Genomic DNA, 15379 nt, shown 5'->3' on the forward strand with positions numbered 1-15379 from the left:
TGGCTTGAATTAGTTTCTGCATTTGGAATTTGCAGAAGCTGTTACTAGCTTCTATTACAGGAAAGGGAGGTCACAAGCTCTTATCAGAGAAGAAAGCTCCATGCTTCCTTTTAATTTCTAGCTGGATTCCCTTTTATTTATTTTTTGAAATCATTTTCTTTCAGCTATTACATTAGAAATTATTAACCAGTAAATGTTTTCATGTACCAAGTCCCCAGAATTGAGAAATTAGGCAGCTGAAATATTTCTATTAAATGTAATTTAATTGTAAAAGTCAATGTGGGCTTGGAGGGATGGAGGATTTCTTCTTGAAAATTGCCCAGGTAGAAGATTGGCATTTGCTGATCCCAAAGTGTCATTTCCTGAGAGCATCCCTTAATTGAAGATAGATCACAGAGGGAAGCAATATCCTATCATTCAGAAATGTTACTTCATATTCAGGATACAACTAGCATATTAGACAGCATTCCAGAGTAAAATATATTAAACTTCAAGTGATAAAGTAGGAATCGGATAAAAACAGACGGCTGTAATTTTGCTTTTATTGTGTGTCTTCCACAGGCAGAATATTGCTGTCACTCAAAAATAGGGGGGGAAAAAAAAAGAAAAAAAGACAGAAAGCTCCACAGATTCCTCAATATATTTAGCCATGTAATTGGGAAATGGCTGTTAGTTTCTGTTAACCTTGAAAAAAGATGTTTTTTCTTACAGAGTGAGGCAGGCCAGTTCAGCAGCAACAACTTCCACTTTATCAGGCAGAAGGACCTGGCGATAGCTACTTTGTATTTTGGATGAACAAAGCGGGAACCTGACTGTTTCCTCAGTTACCTGCTCGTAAAGAAAGTGTAAATCTCCCAAGGAGAACCTGGCCTCACGCCAGGCTCCTGTCGGGACATGGCCTCGCATACCCGAGCCCAGTACTGAGCTATTTCGGTCAGACCTCCCTCCGCACCAGTTAACCTGGAATGACCGAGAGACGGAGCTGCAAAGGAGATAATTTTAGCTCCAACTCCAGAGCCAGTTCTGGAGCCACTAACGGACCCTGCAGCTCTGGCTTACAAAGGCATTGTAAAAGTATTTCTGGTTGCTTATAGCACGAATACTTTAGGCCAAATCCTGTTCAGCTTTACATTGTGTGAGTTCAGTGACCTTTTGTTTGATTTACGTCATGGCAGGGGTTTTTTGCTATTCATTCAGGCTTCAGAGATGTCTGTAATATGCCAGAAATTTGCAGTTATCGTCAGAATTGGAGCCAGTGGCACACATGGAAATAGGCATGGTTTCTGTACTTTCAGGTTTCCTGGGAACCATGCCTTATTAATTCATGTCTTTAATAGGAAGCAATGGAAAGTGCTTTTTAAAGCAAAAATATAGTTGTTACATTGAAGGGTTATCATCATTTTGGATCTCTTAGTCTGGCACTAATAACTGTAACTTACTGCATTCATTTTTGGAGGGAGGCTTAAAATAACTTTTGAAAACGTATTAATATTGTACTTGTTGAAATATATAATAGACCTGGAGATTTTAATTTAATATTACCCCCATCAACAAAACCAATCTGATTTTGTGGATGGGAATTCATACCATAAGAAGTTTTCTTTACATTTTTACGTAATTTGAGTAGCACTCTCTGCTTCAAATGAATGTGGTAATTTTAGTAGTTGATTGCAGAGCAAAAGTAAACCATGAATAGCTGTGCTTTATTATGCAAGGATTCCGGAATATCAAAAAGAAAATTAAATTACCTCCATGTCTTAAAACCCTGTCTAAATTATCTTCACGGATAATGCCGGTGAGGCAGGGAGAGTGGCTAGAGCACTTAGAGGACTGGAGTGTTGAGGGTGGCTGTTTCGGTGGTTCTCAGTGCACATCTGCAGCAAAGACCCAATCCTGCCACTGGACCTACGTGGGGAAGAGATCCCTTGTGCCAGGGCTTGACAGCGTGGGGGAGGTTGCAGGTTGGCACCTGGGTTTGCAGAGCAGTCGTTGGCTTGGAAGAACGGGTCGTTGTCCGGGAGTCGCTGCAGCGATGCCAAGCTCTGCAATGCGAAGTTCTGCCTTTGCTGGTGGCGCACAGGTTCTCCCTTTATTGTTGTTCCTCTGCAGCACTAACGCACTATCATTTTTTTTGTTTGATTTTTTTTTTCTCCTCAGCTGACAAATCTTTTTTATTTTCATAGCTTGTCCCACCGGTTTTTGGGGCCCTGATTGCTTTCATTCATGCAACTGCCACAACGGAGCAATGTGCAGCCCTTACGATGGAGAATGTAGATGTACTCATGGTTGGACGGGGCTCTACTGCACTCAGCGTAAGCCTTTCAGAGGCACTGTTGTGCCAGGGAATCTGTCAAAGTATGTGCTGCTACCTCGTGTCTCTTCCAAGTATTGCACTCTTCCCTGTAAACCCACCTGCTTCTCCCTTGCGATAGCTTCACATCACCCCAAAGAAAATAGTCCTGAAGCTTGTCAAGGTTTTTTATGCTTTTGGCACTCGATAAAGGAGGGACCGATCATTTAGATTATTGATTCATTGTCGGCATTTGCACAGTCTATGTCCCTGCTTGTTAAAGCCCCGGTATACATGGCCTGATTTAGGAAAATGTTTGAGATTTCTCGGCCTACTTGTGCCAAGTTATCAGCACTGTACGAAAGAGGAGATCGAATTCTGGTGAGCCTTTTAAGAAGGCTCTTTCACTCGCAACTAATTGATTGATCTCTGGCCTTTTAGAGAGTTTCTGTTTAGCCATCTTCTTTCACTTCTTGAAATTGTAGTTTGTATGGATGGGTCAAGTTTTCCTTCTTCTGAAACACTTAAGAGGCAATTCTGTAAGTTATGAGAAACACCACTTCAAGAAAATTGGCTGTCAGTAGTATCTCTGCATTTAGATGATCAAATAAATGTTATTAAATATACAGAGGCTGAAAATCCATAGATTTATAGGCCTACATATTTTGTGCTGATAATGCATCTGAGTGTATTTCAGCCTGTTTCTTAGTCTTTCCTTATTGTGATTCCTGAAAGGTTGCCCAGCTGCTTTTTATGGAAAAAACTGTGCCAATGTTTGTCAGTGTCAGAACGGGGCGGACTGTGACCACATCACCGGCCAGTGCACGTGCAGGACTGGATTTACAGGCAAACAATGTGAGCAAAGTAAGTAGCAACATGACTTCATTTTTCTCTTTCTCCTGGGCAGGGAATGTGTCTGGTATTTCGGAATTCTTTGCAGAAATAGGCTCTTAAATGAGGTGTTGATGTCAGCAAGACAGTAACCCCGGGCACCTTATATAATCCCTAGGGAGAAGAAGGCATCTCTGGAAAGCTGGACAGTCTGTTTAAGCATATAGAAATACAGTGAATCCTCTGCAAATTAGTCCTTTCCCTTCCCAGCCTAAAATTAGGTGAGAATAAAGCAGGTCACTGCACTCAGAGCTGACTGGATGTAGCCTTCCCGAAAATCTTGTACCTAATTAATAGAAAAACGCAAGCTGCATTATGCCTTCCTAATGTTGTTGGGAGCAGCAGCGTCAGATTTTGTCATGAAGGAAGACAGAAGGGTTAAAAGAAAGAAGTCCTTTCTGCTCTCTGCCTGCCAAGGAATATTGGGGCTTTCTTGCATAAGGTGTTATGCTATAGATATGGACCAAATGAAGATTCATCTCTACAATGAAAACAGATGGAGGGAAAAAAAAAAAGTTGCTTGCCATTTTTGGAAGGATCGGTGTTTAACTTGAGTAGTGAGCGAGTGTTTAACAATGAACTTCAATTACCTTGCAAGGGTACTGGCATATCTTACTGGAATTGGTGTCAATGTCTTGCTGGCATATTTAGCACGCCGTGCCAAATGGCTTCTTTTAAGAACAAAGAATCAGTGTAGTGGAAACTGTATGTGCTGTAGTTAAATAATTACTTGTTTGTCCGGTATAGTAAATCAAAAGAAAATTCCCACACACTTACTCGGATTCTAAATGTAGGGTGGAATCTGTCTCACCCTACCAAAGCATTAATTCCACAGGGTTTCTTTCCTTTTTTTTGGCAGTAAGGTAATACAGTGCTAGATTTGCAAGTGTCTAGATTTGCTAGATTTGCTAGATTTTGCTAGATTTGCAAGCCTGCCTCAAAGCTCCTTAGCTGTAGCTTACTACATGGATGGATCTTTATAAAAGTATTTGTACGTATAATTAAATTCATGAACATCTCTTTTTGCACATACTTGCATTCAGCAACGCATGTATCTCAGGACCAAATTCGCATGCTCATGTGGGGGTTACATATGGCATGACTGTAACTCTGTAAGTGGCCAACTTACTGAGAATTTGTGTGCATGCTTGCCGCAACCATCAATGAAATAGGAAACTAAACAGTTCCACAGTAGAACTGCATCATAGCAGATTTTATACAAGAAGCTACGTTTATAATTTGACCTCTGTACAAAGCCTGAGGCTTTCTACAGCTACGAATGTATTTATTTATTTGTTTTTCTACTATTTAATCTAGAAGTATCTCTTCATTAAGACTCCTTCCTTCTCAAAATCCTGCTGATGGGCAGTCACACCGCATTGCAGATGAAAAGCCTAAATGCAGACATTTCTGTGGCGCAGTCGAAAAATTTAGGCCTTATTTTATGTAGGCTACAGGGCAATATCAGAATGAGCGCTAATTGTAATAATTTTATTTTTCCTTGTTTGGGGACCTGCAGATAAAAGGAAAGGATACGTCTTTAATACACACTGCAAATCGTTATACAGATACTGGCTACTGTTCAATACTTAATATTAAATTTTGGCTACTAGAAGTTACTTGGAGACTGACATTGAGAAGGTGTCATCATGCTATGCAAAACATTTGCAGTGACACACAAGAAATCACATCTTAAAACAAACAATATATATTCTAAAGAATCATAGCAAGTGTGCATGCATTCAATAACACGTCTTCTCTGTGGAAATAAGTAGGATGTGACAGAAGTTGTTCCTTTCAATTTATTATTGAATAGTGCCTCAAGAAGTATAGTAAGCTGCCTACAGATTTATTGTAATAGCCCATCATGGTAATTGTATGAGTAAATTTCTCAGCTGGACATTCAATCACTTTGTCTTTGATAGAAATACAAAGACAGGATAGAAATTCCTTCTATATTAGGAATCCTAATACAGAAGCAAAGCAAATCAAACCATTCAAATGCTTAATTCAATAATTCCAGCTACAACGTTATATTCATCTTCTAGCACTAGTAGGGATAAGTATGAAAGCACGCGGGATTTGCTCAGTAAGAGTCTACTGTGTATAATGTATAATCGTATAAATGTAGATTAAAACTTTTCTTTGCAACTACCCCCATGGAAAAAAATATGCAGAGTTGGTGGGGAATGCTATGCTCTTTCAAGATGTTGTCTACAGCTTCTGAGTTCATGCCCTGTTAAATTCTGTACACTTGTAATATATATCAAGCCTTTTAAAGTCTCGGTACATATTACTGGTTTCATCCTTGTGAAATCTTGTGTGACTTTTCCAGAAAGTTACAGCTTAATAACTAATACCCCAAATTGTACATGAAATACATTTATTTCCTGCTTTAAAATAATAATAATCCAACACTAAGGTGTTATCCTAGAGACACTGAAATCAGGGAGACTTTCCTACTGAGTTTTCTGTGGCAAGCATCTCCCCCATTCCCAAAAAACGTAGAATTCTTTCCAGTCTTTTTCTTTGGCTTTCCAGAATGCTCCCCAGGAACGTTTGGTTATGGCTGCAAACAGCTATGTGAATGCATGAATAATGCTACATGCGACCATGTCACAGGTACTTGCTACTGCAGCCCAGGCTTCAAAGGAATCCGGTGTGATCAAGGTACAGTGAAAGTCTATCTGTAAAAGATATCTATCTCTCTCTCTCTTTTTTTTTTTTTTTTTCTCTCTCCCCCTCCAATGATGTATTTGCTTTAAAAAAAAAAAAAGTATTTAAAAAATGAAATGCACGATTCAATTTACAGTGTGTTATGAATTACTTTTAACAGCGGCTCTTATGATGGAAGAATTAAACCCCTATACTAAAATTAGCCCTGCTCTTGGATCAGAGAGGCACTCAGTGGGAGCAATCATTGGAATTATTATTCTCCTTCTAATTATTATGGTCTTGCTGGCACTGTTTGTGTGGTATCGACGGAAACAGAAGGAGAAGGGCCATGACATGCCAAGTGTATCTTATACTCCAGCCATGAGGATGACTAATACAGATTACTCACTTTCTGGTAAGGGTCTTTTCATGTTAATCAAATATAGACTCATATTCCTGTATGTTGGGGAAATATAAGCTTCTGTGATGTATAACATGCGTTATTGAGCCTCAAAAATAATGACACTTCTGTTCTTCCCCTGAATACCATGATCTTTTAACACTTAACAGCGATAGAAAAGCAAATATAACTTAAAACTGATTTACGCTGCTTTATATATGAAAGTTTATTTAACACGATACAGGATATACCTGGGCAAGAAATATGCTGCGTGGAATACATCAGGTCCATTTTTTTGAATCAACTGCATTCCTATTGCAGTGCAGAGAAGTTTTCCCTTTGTGAAACCTTCTGAAGATGACTTTTTTTGCTTGAGGAGTTGGATAGACTGGGTCAGTCATAAGGCTTTATTTTTGTCTATGTTGCAGTTTGTGATTTGAGGAGTCTATTTGTTGTCACTTTCTCCCATGTGCAGACCAATCCCCGTCATCTAGACAGCTGGTGTGAATTTTCTTCACAGGAGCTGATGGAAGCAGGAGAGAGGAAGAGGAAGGCTCTTTGAGATCAAAAAAAGAGTCATACTGAGATCACATTTCTTGCTTCTTTCTATCTTCTGCTACTGCTACGGAGGACAGCTTCTCTTGACAGGTTGGCTAAACTTTGGAGGATGTGATCTCCTTTTTAATGCTGTCATTCTTCTTCATTCCTGTATGGCCAATATCAGATAGAATGCCAGACAGGAGATGGCTTTACTTCCTTCTCTTTTCCTCCGATCTGTCTCTAGTGGTGATCTCCTCCGGGGTTGCTGCCCTCTGACTGCGCTTCATTCCTTCACTTCCCTTTAAAGGACTGAAACCGTAAGCCCAAGTAAATACAAGATCCTGAAACAGGCAGAGGTTGGCCTAGCAGCTCTGCTTTCCCAGGCTCACGTTGCCTTTTTCTTTCTGCTTTCCACTCTAAATGCACGAGGCCCAGCCACTTTTTGCTGCCTCTGACCTGGCTTCTGTGCTGAATTCAGGCTGGCATGGCTGGAAGCTTCGTTCTGGACTTCCCCGCACCTGGAAGGAGCCTCTCCCACCAAGCGAACGATATTGCTGCCTGGCTGCAGCCGGGAATTAACCAAGGAGCTTCTCTCATGGCACCGTGACATCAGCCCTCGTATGAGGGGCACGGTTTCCTGCAAGGGCGTATCACACATCAGGGGCTGTCTGCTGAACACCATTGCTTAAACTCATATTTAGACCACTCAGGCCTATACTAGACGATTCCTTCTTCTCATAGCAACAAGATAGGGGGAAAAAATCAGCCTTGGACCTCCTCCCATTGCCTCTTATTTTTGAATTTTAGCTTTGCAAGCTCTTGCTTAAGCTGCCCGTTTCAGTAAGAAATGTATGAAAGTGCTGCCACAGAGGGCTCGTCTGATCCTTGGCTAGTTGCCAGCACAATTTGGCCTGAAATTTGTCATTTCAACATCATTTTTTAAGAGCCAGACCATGAACATGCAAAAGACAACTGTGGCACATCTCAGCGGTAGCGAGGCTCCGCGTTCCAAGAGAGCAGATCACAGCCGCCGGCATGGAAAAATGTTCTGAACTTTTCAGCGATCCATTTCTTTCATATTGGCGCTTTATCCATTTATTTACAAAGCCTGCTACACCTCATTTACTTCTGTGCTTTTCTAGTTAATGTATGTGTAACCCAGCATGCTTAAGACGCACAACTTACAAATTTCAAAATAAGGAGAGGAATATTGCTGAGTGTGGGAGTTCCTGAGTGGACTAATTGAGCTTCTCCTTTCAGACAAGGGAACAAAAACCCCTCGGTTGTTTTTTCTTCATATTTTACTGTAAATGGAGACTTCCCCATCAACCTGATGGTATCCCAGTCTGACAGTCTGCGAGAAGTCCAAAAAAAGGCTAATGCTGAGAAAGTTAACAGAGACAGATGACTTTCCTCCTCAGCCAGAGAGAGAAATCCATTATGCTTGGAGACATCTGTAGCCCAGGACTGTCCTTGGAGGTTATGTCTTTGTGGGTATTGCATCTCCCTATACAATGTTCTTCACGTTCCTTTCAGGCGCAGCCACCTATCCCAGAGCCCCTGATGCCACATGATACTTAAGTACTTGAGGAAAAAAATATTGTGGGGATGGCTGAATTCCTGGTACGTCATAAATGAGGGATCACATCCTTCAGCTGTATTGAACCTGGGACCTCTTCTGGTCCTTGGGCAACGACAGTGAATTTAATTCTTGCCCTTGTGGCGTTGCTGCTCTGTGTCAGCTCAGTTTGTAAAATACCTGCAGTGCCAGGTCTCTGCAATCCCGCACAGCACCGGGGCAGTGGTGCTGTATGGGCTTCTCTAGAAAGAAATGGGATGTTTCCTTCCTGTTCATCTCAGTCAGTGATGGGGAGGCAGACACTGGGCCTTTTCTTTCTTCTTTCTTTCTTTGTGGAGCCCTTGTAGCAATATAAATTTGTCACTCAGGAAGCTGCAGCAGAGTGGGGTCAGCCATCTCTTTCCAGAGGTCACAAGAACAGTTTTCTTCCTGCCTCCCCCTTGAAAAACTGTGCTATCTGAGCTTGCAGAGGAAGACTAAGAAGTTAGAAGTGACACTGCTCCATCTCCATCTCATTATAAATTGTCTGCAGGTATCAGCATTGTTTCAAGTTTTGGTCTTTGTTTTAGAAAGGCATTTAAAAACCTGTCATGGTTTGGGCCGGACTGGCCACTGAAATGAGTGACAAATGCTGTCCCCCACCTCTCTCCCCAAGGAGAGGAGGGAGAGGGAGAAAAGAGACTTATGAGTTTAGAAGAAACTAAACTACTTTAAAGAAAATATTAACAAAATAGTGAAAAGAAAATAATGAAATATAAGCAATATATACAAAACCAGATCAAGCTCCCAGGATGACAGTGACGTCACTGGCAGGCACTGGGGAAGCCCCAGACTGGACTCAGTGAGATGGGAACTGGATTCCGGGTCTGGATTCAGGAACACATGGATTGGGATCAAAGGCAGACGAACAGACAGAGTCCTCCTCAGACGCCGGCCATTGAAGAAAGAGGGCTGACCCTTTGATCCCTCAGCTTTTATACTGAGCCTGGGGCAGATGGGATGGAATACCCCGTTGGTCAGGTTTGGGTCACCCGTCCTGTCAACTCCTCCCTGCAGGTGCCACCCCTCTACGCTTTTCCGCTTCCGACCCTCCAATGGGGCACGTAACCAAGTTAGCTGGCCTTGGGTGTTAGAGCAATAAGTATAAGCAAGAGCCTCTCTGCATACCATTGCTTGGTATAAATTATAAATAATCATGTCTTATCACTCTGAGGGCAAACAGCGTCTCCAGAATATGCTGTTAATTTCAGAGACTTCAGTGAGTTAGAAGAGGCTTAGCCACAAAGTAAAATTACTGAACAGAAAATTGGTTCTGTTTTACCTCAAACCAGGACAAGCTCCTTTCCAAATTCGGACTCTCCTCCAGTACATTCTCCCACTGAAACTTTCTACCCATCAGTAACCTTCCCAGCTTTGGCCTTACCAATGCTGTTTTCAGCCTTTCGCTGCCACAGAGCAGAAAGGCAGCAAAAGGTGTTGACGTGCGTCTTCCCCAGCAGAAAATGGGGAGGTGGATACTGAGACAAGATCACAGATAAGAAATAGAAACTCATAGCACGACTGGAAAGAAGACGAGTGTATGTGCATTGCAGCGGGTGCTGAAGGCCGGTAGCAGCATTACATAGAGGTGACGGGAATTTCATCCTTCACCTGGAGTTTTGTATGTGAGTTAAGGGCAGAATACTATGCTGAGGTACTTGTCCAATTAATATAATCCCATGTAAACCCATGGACTTCAGTAGGAATTCTGCCTGAACCGTGACTGCGGTATCCAGCCCTATATGGGTCATAACATTATGGCTAGCTGAATCACCACCGTTGTTATTTTCCTTGTTTACCATTGTTAGGGTGGTTGTGGTGGTGTTTCTGAATAGAGTCACATATGCAGATCCCTGGCTCCTGGAGGCAGTAATTTCTTCCAGCACATTAATTTATTTCTGGAGGATGTTTTTGGTCTTTACGTCTGCAGCTCTTCTGATGCTGATAATCCGTGCGTATGTGTGAGAGAGATTGTAAGGAAGGGGAACCCCCTGGGCAGTCCTTAGACTCTTTTGCATTTGTGGATGAAGGATGTGGCAGCAAAACACACACTCTGCCCAGCAGCCAGTGGGAAAGAAAACCAGCCATGCTGGGAGAGCTTAACCACAGCACATGGATCTGAGAGCTGACTCCCAAATAAGCCTAAAATCAAAACCGTGCTCCCCAGCATGAGAACGGTACATTGCATCCAACAAAAGAGTTTAAAGTGCAGGTTGTTTAATTCAAAGAGATGGGGACAGAAAGGAAGACTATGCAGTAGTGCTGGAGAGCAGCAGAGATTTCTTTTCAGGACTTTCACAAAGACTGGTTATGGGCAGACGCGATGCTTGAGGTCTTATCAAGGTCTTAACAAACTTTCTGATATGAGTGAATCCTATGCTGAGAGCCAAAACCTAAGCAAAGCTCGATACAAATAGAGCATCAAGGATCCTGCAGCCTAGATGAGACATTTCCAGAAATGATCTGTAGATGATGTGTAGTAGGAGGTGGCAGAGTGAACACTCTTGCTTGGAGTCTTCAGCCACCCCACTGACACTCTGTATGGGTGGAGAAGATCCACACAAAAAGAAGAAAACGGGTCCATTTTGCAGCTTAAGATATCTGGGCTTGTATTCACTGCAGAGTGCTTACTTAATCCCTTTTTTCACCGTTGGCCTTGTGCCCGGTTTCCACACCACACTGCCCTGCTGCGGCTGCAGGATGGGGACCAGTGCTCTCTGTGTCACCTCACAGCCCTGGCTCAGAGCAGAAGCTCAGTCTTTCAAGTGATAGAACATTCTGGCCTTCATCCAGACCTCGTGGGTCTTCCTCTGGAGCGCAGCCTCAGGCTTGAGGGGCTCACGGCAGGACTCTGCCATTACGGATCCCTTCACACGACTGATCTCCCCATGTTAACATTAACATAACCTTTGGGGTTTTCTGTTTTGTTTTAATTTAAAGCATTCCTTTTCTTTGAGGCATTTCAGTCTTTGCTTACTGTTCAGAGCAGGATAAAATTCTCCTGTTTGGGAAGAGAGGGGGTTCTGTGGGTTGTGTGTTTGGTTTGTTGGTTTTGTGGTTTTTTTTTTACTGGGATAGCATTAGATTTGAATTTGATGTATTTCCAGCCAGCAGTTATAAGAGCTTCATGAATAAATGTGTAGAAAATGGACTGTGCTATCAAGGTAAATCAGCTTGGGTGGGTACTTAAGTATCAACCAAACGGAACTGTGTAGAAGGAGTAATTCTGAGTATGTGGTGCTGCATGCAGTGAAGGAAGGAACGATTTTTGGTGATGCAGACTTGCGTGTGAGCTCAGATTCATTAATTCAGCGCTGTGCTAAGTAGTAGGGCAGTCTGTTAGACTTTTCCTTCAGCTCATTTTGGGTGCACGAAACAAGCTGCGGCCAGATAAGCTGGGTGTGAGCTTGTAATGTGTCGGCTGGCTCACAGTAACCGTCGGTATGTGCCCTGTTATCTCGCAGCAAAGGCAGCAGACCATGCCTCGTCCCTTCGAGCTGGTCCTTCTTGCCCGCAGCTGAGCGAGGGCATGACAGATAAAGGAAGGGGGAAGGCAGAGCTGAGAGCTGATGTGACTCAGCCATCAACACTCACCTACAAAGCAGAAAGACAGGGATTCAAGCGTCTATATTTAACTGGGACCGCAGGTTTGTGAGAGGGGTGGATGAGCTCTGCTCCCCTGGTGAGCTGCCGGTCCCTCATTAGCAGGTTCAAGGCTGTATGTGAGCAGCTGTGTTTGTGATGGGCATACCCTGATGGCTGTGTTTGGGTTCCAGCCCCAGTTCGCATTTGCAGACCCCACGAGATATCTGTTTCTTGTTAATTCTATTGCAAATATCACGGAGTTAGAGTTAGGGGAGATGGCAAAGTCCTGGCAGCCCGGCTGCTGTGCTGAGCAGTGGCTGGCTGAAGGAAGTCAAATGCGAAGACTTTAGTGCTGGAATCACATCCTGGTCTGAGATATTCCGTTAGCAATAACCTTGGAAAATAGCTAGGACTAAAACACTCTGCCCTTGCTACAAAATAGAGATTACCTCAAAAACTGCTCTGCGTGTTTCAGCAGAAAAGAAATGCTGGGTCAGATATGCATGTGCGTGTGCCGTTTCCCCTCTCAGCTCTGCGCCACAGCGCTTCTGTAATAGACACCCTGCAGATAAAACCACTTACTTGAAACGGGATATTTTGCAGTAAATTAAGCTAAATCTAGATCTCCACAAGATGTCAGCAAAGCAAAGTGCATGTTCACAGGAATGCAGACGCAGCGAACAAGGAGAGGCGGCTGATGGTGACTGGGTACCCCGCTCCGGCGGGCAGTGCCGGCCGGGTCCCTGTCCTTCCTCACCCATCTGCTGCCACCCTTCATTAAAGATCTCCGGTGATGGGGACAAGCAGCCACCCCAGCACTTCATTACCCTTTCCATGTGAAGGTGTTTCCTATAATAACCTTTCTGCATTAGAATTTAAGCCCATGGTTTATTAAAACTAACCCATTCATTTACTTCTTACAGGCTTGGCTGTTGAAACGATGCTGCTTCAGTTTAAATTTTTCATCTTTTCTTCTGATGGTACTTCGAAATATTTATCAATTTGTTATTAAGCTGGAACCAGATTGGGATTGATGTTTTCATTAGAACTGTCAGTATCAATATGATGCCTTTCTTGGTAAATTATTTTGTTTGGTGAATGTGTTCATAAGTTAAAGTGAGGAAATAGATAAAATGTGACTGCCCAAATTTGCCTTTCAGTGCTGCAGCTTTCTTTTTTTCCAAGCCTTTGCACAAAAAGTTACGTAAAATGTTTTGGACTCCTTGGTATGGAGTCATAGCACCTTGATTTTTAACATTAACTACCTTTTTTTGTAACAAAAATAGTTTTAATTAATTGTTTCATAACTACAAGGGTTATTGTCATCAGTAGCTCTTACATGTGTTTCAACTAAGGAAGAAACTGTGTTGCAGACCATCTGTCTCCCGAGTTTTGCATTTCTTCCCTTATCTGCGAAGCAGCTGGACTGTCAGGAATTACATTTTTAAGATCTTCAAAAAGATAACACTGTACTAATTAAATACTTTGCTGTTTTATTTTATGCTTAATGCTAATAGTTAAGAGCTTCGTACCATGATAATGCAGGATAGATTTGATCTGGAGATGTTTTGTAACACCCAATACTCTAACGAAGTTCTCTAAACTAGATTGTCTCAAGCATATTTTCAGTTTCTTAAGAATGGTTATGGCTTCCAAAGTATTTTGTGATGACTTGTTTTCTTCCCAGATATATCTCAAGGTAGCGGCAGTGTACATTGTTTTTCCAATCCCAGCTACCACACTCTCTCATGTGGTGTGACTTCACGCTTCTTTACCAGTAATCTGGATGGAAACAGCTCCAGTAAGGTAGATATTACCCCGCCCCACGGTAGCAATGTTCTTATCAGTTCAAGGAAATGAACCAGAGCAATGCCTGTTGGATCCTGTTGTCTGCCAGCATTATTTAAAAGTCCAGTAGCAGTTCTGACATCACAGCTCTAACAAACAGACACAAAAAGGTCTCCTGTCCCCTGTGCGTGTCTCCATAACCTCTGTGTGCGGTAACTGGAGTTTCAGCACACGCCTCTCTGGGTCAATAAGCCTCAGTGTCGTAGCAGGCCTAAGGTGTGTTTGCTTCTCAAAAAAGATAAATAACTAGATAATTGTAATTATCCATTAATATAGCAAAAGTAAATCAATGAAGCATTAAGTCAGTAGTTTAACCACTATGTCATTGTTTCCCAGATCAGTAGACACGCGTTTCCTGCTGACACAGACAAGCAGATACATGCAAGAAGGTATCTAGGGTGCTTCTGAGCACTGTTCTCATCCAGGGGCGTTCTGAGAGCTCTGCTGTTACCTCTGGCTCCCCGGCAGAGCTGTTCAGACTGTATTGCTTGAACATCCAGCAGCACCTTACTTATCACATGTTGCTAGTGATTCCCTGGGACCATTCATGGACTACGCTATTACTCGATTCACCACTTCAGCAATAGATTTAGGTATGGTAAATGGTAAGACAGCTCTTCCTTTAGAGCCTTAATAAGCCAAGGTAGGGCAAAGGGTAGGGAGCAGAGGACAAGGAAATGCAATTGATTTCATCAAGGCTGTCAGCTTTAAAAACGATGGCACTTGCAGGCTGTGTCACCTTAATCCAAATGTAGCTCTGCTAACTGGAAAGCCATAAGAACAAGATTGATGCAAAAAAGACACTATTCTGTGAGACGGAATACACAAAAATATTTCTACGTGTGCTCCTGTAAGTCATTTCTTGGTTATTAAAAGAAAATCTCATTAAAATGTAATAAAAAGGCTGGCTCCAGAGATTTCTCAAAGAAAAGTTTAGACAGATGTGTAAATACATTTTTCGCTGTGGATGGTCCCCTTGCATCATCCATTTTTGCTCCCCAAATTGAAAGTGCAAATGCGCATAATGTCAAATTCAGGATGAGCACCATGAGTGTGGGTCCGGACCACTAATCCTGTTGCAGTAATTTAAATGAGTTCAGAAAAGGTCAAAGCAAGCACCTAGCTTGATTTCCTAGCCTGCAATGCCATCTTGTCACAGAGCTACTTCAAATATTAAGCTGCTGAAAAGGTTTAAAATGGAAGCGATGCATTTGGACTAGCCTGGGAGCTGCTTGCCCTGCTGTAGTGCTGGCTATCAGGAGTCAGGCAGCGGGTTGCCCTTATGTTCAAAAAAGAAAAAAACCACACCAATGGATCTGGTATTTTCAGGGCCCTTATCAAAATATATGGCCTGACTTTTCCTTTAGATCTCCCACCACCTTACTTATTCATGAGAATGCTTTGCAGTACTGAATAGCTGAGGATGGCCAAAAATATGCTGCTTCTGTCTATGCAGTTCTCCAGCCAAGTAAGACAAAAGAGCATATAAAGCCCCTAATGGCTGCCTTAACGAGTTTCATTTCCAAATCAGTTTGTTTGCTGCCATTCCCCC

The 15379-nt window shown here is 42.5% G+C and overlaps 1 protein-coding gene across 1 annotated transcript in view; it reads left to right on the plus strand.

The window, feature by feature from the left end:
- Positions 1-15379, plus strand: part of MEGF11 (multiple EGF-like-domains 11) — a 215187-nt gene that overhangs the window by 177780 nt on the left and 22028 nt on the right. The window contains exons 17-20 of the mRNA XM_009886823.1: positions 2184-2312; positions 3026-3154; positions 5723-5851; positions 6018-6251. Coding sequence (XP_009885125.1) covers positions 2184-2312; positions 3026-3154; positions 5723-5851; positions 6018-6251 — 621 coding nt within the window. The remainder of the gene's footprint in view (positions 1-2183; positions 2313-3025; positions 3155-5722; positions 5852-6017; positions 6252-15379) is intronic.

The sequence above is a fragment of the Charadrius vociferus genome, unplaced genomic scaffold (assembly GCF_000708025.1).
Source record: "Charadrius vociferus isolate BGI_N301 unplaced genomic scaffold, ASM70802v2 scaffold190, whole genome shotgun sequence".
NCBI classification, from domain to species: Eukaryota; Metazoa; Chordata; class Aves; order Charadriiformes; family Charadriidae; genus Charadrius; species Charadrius vociferus.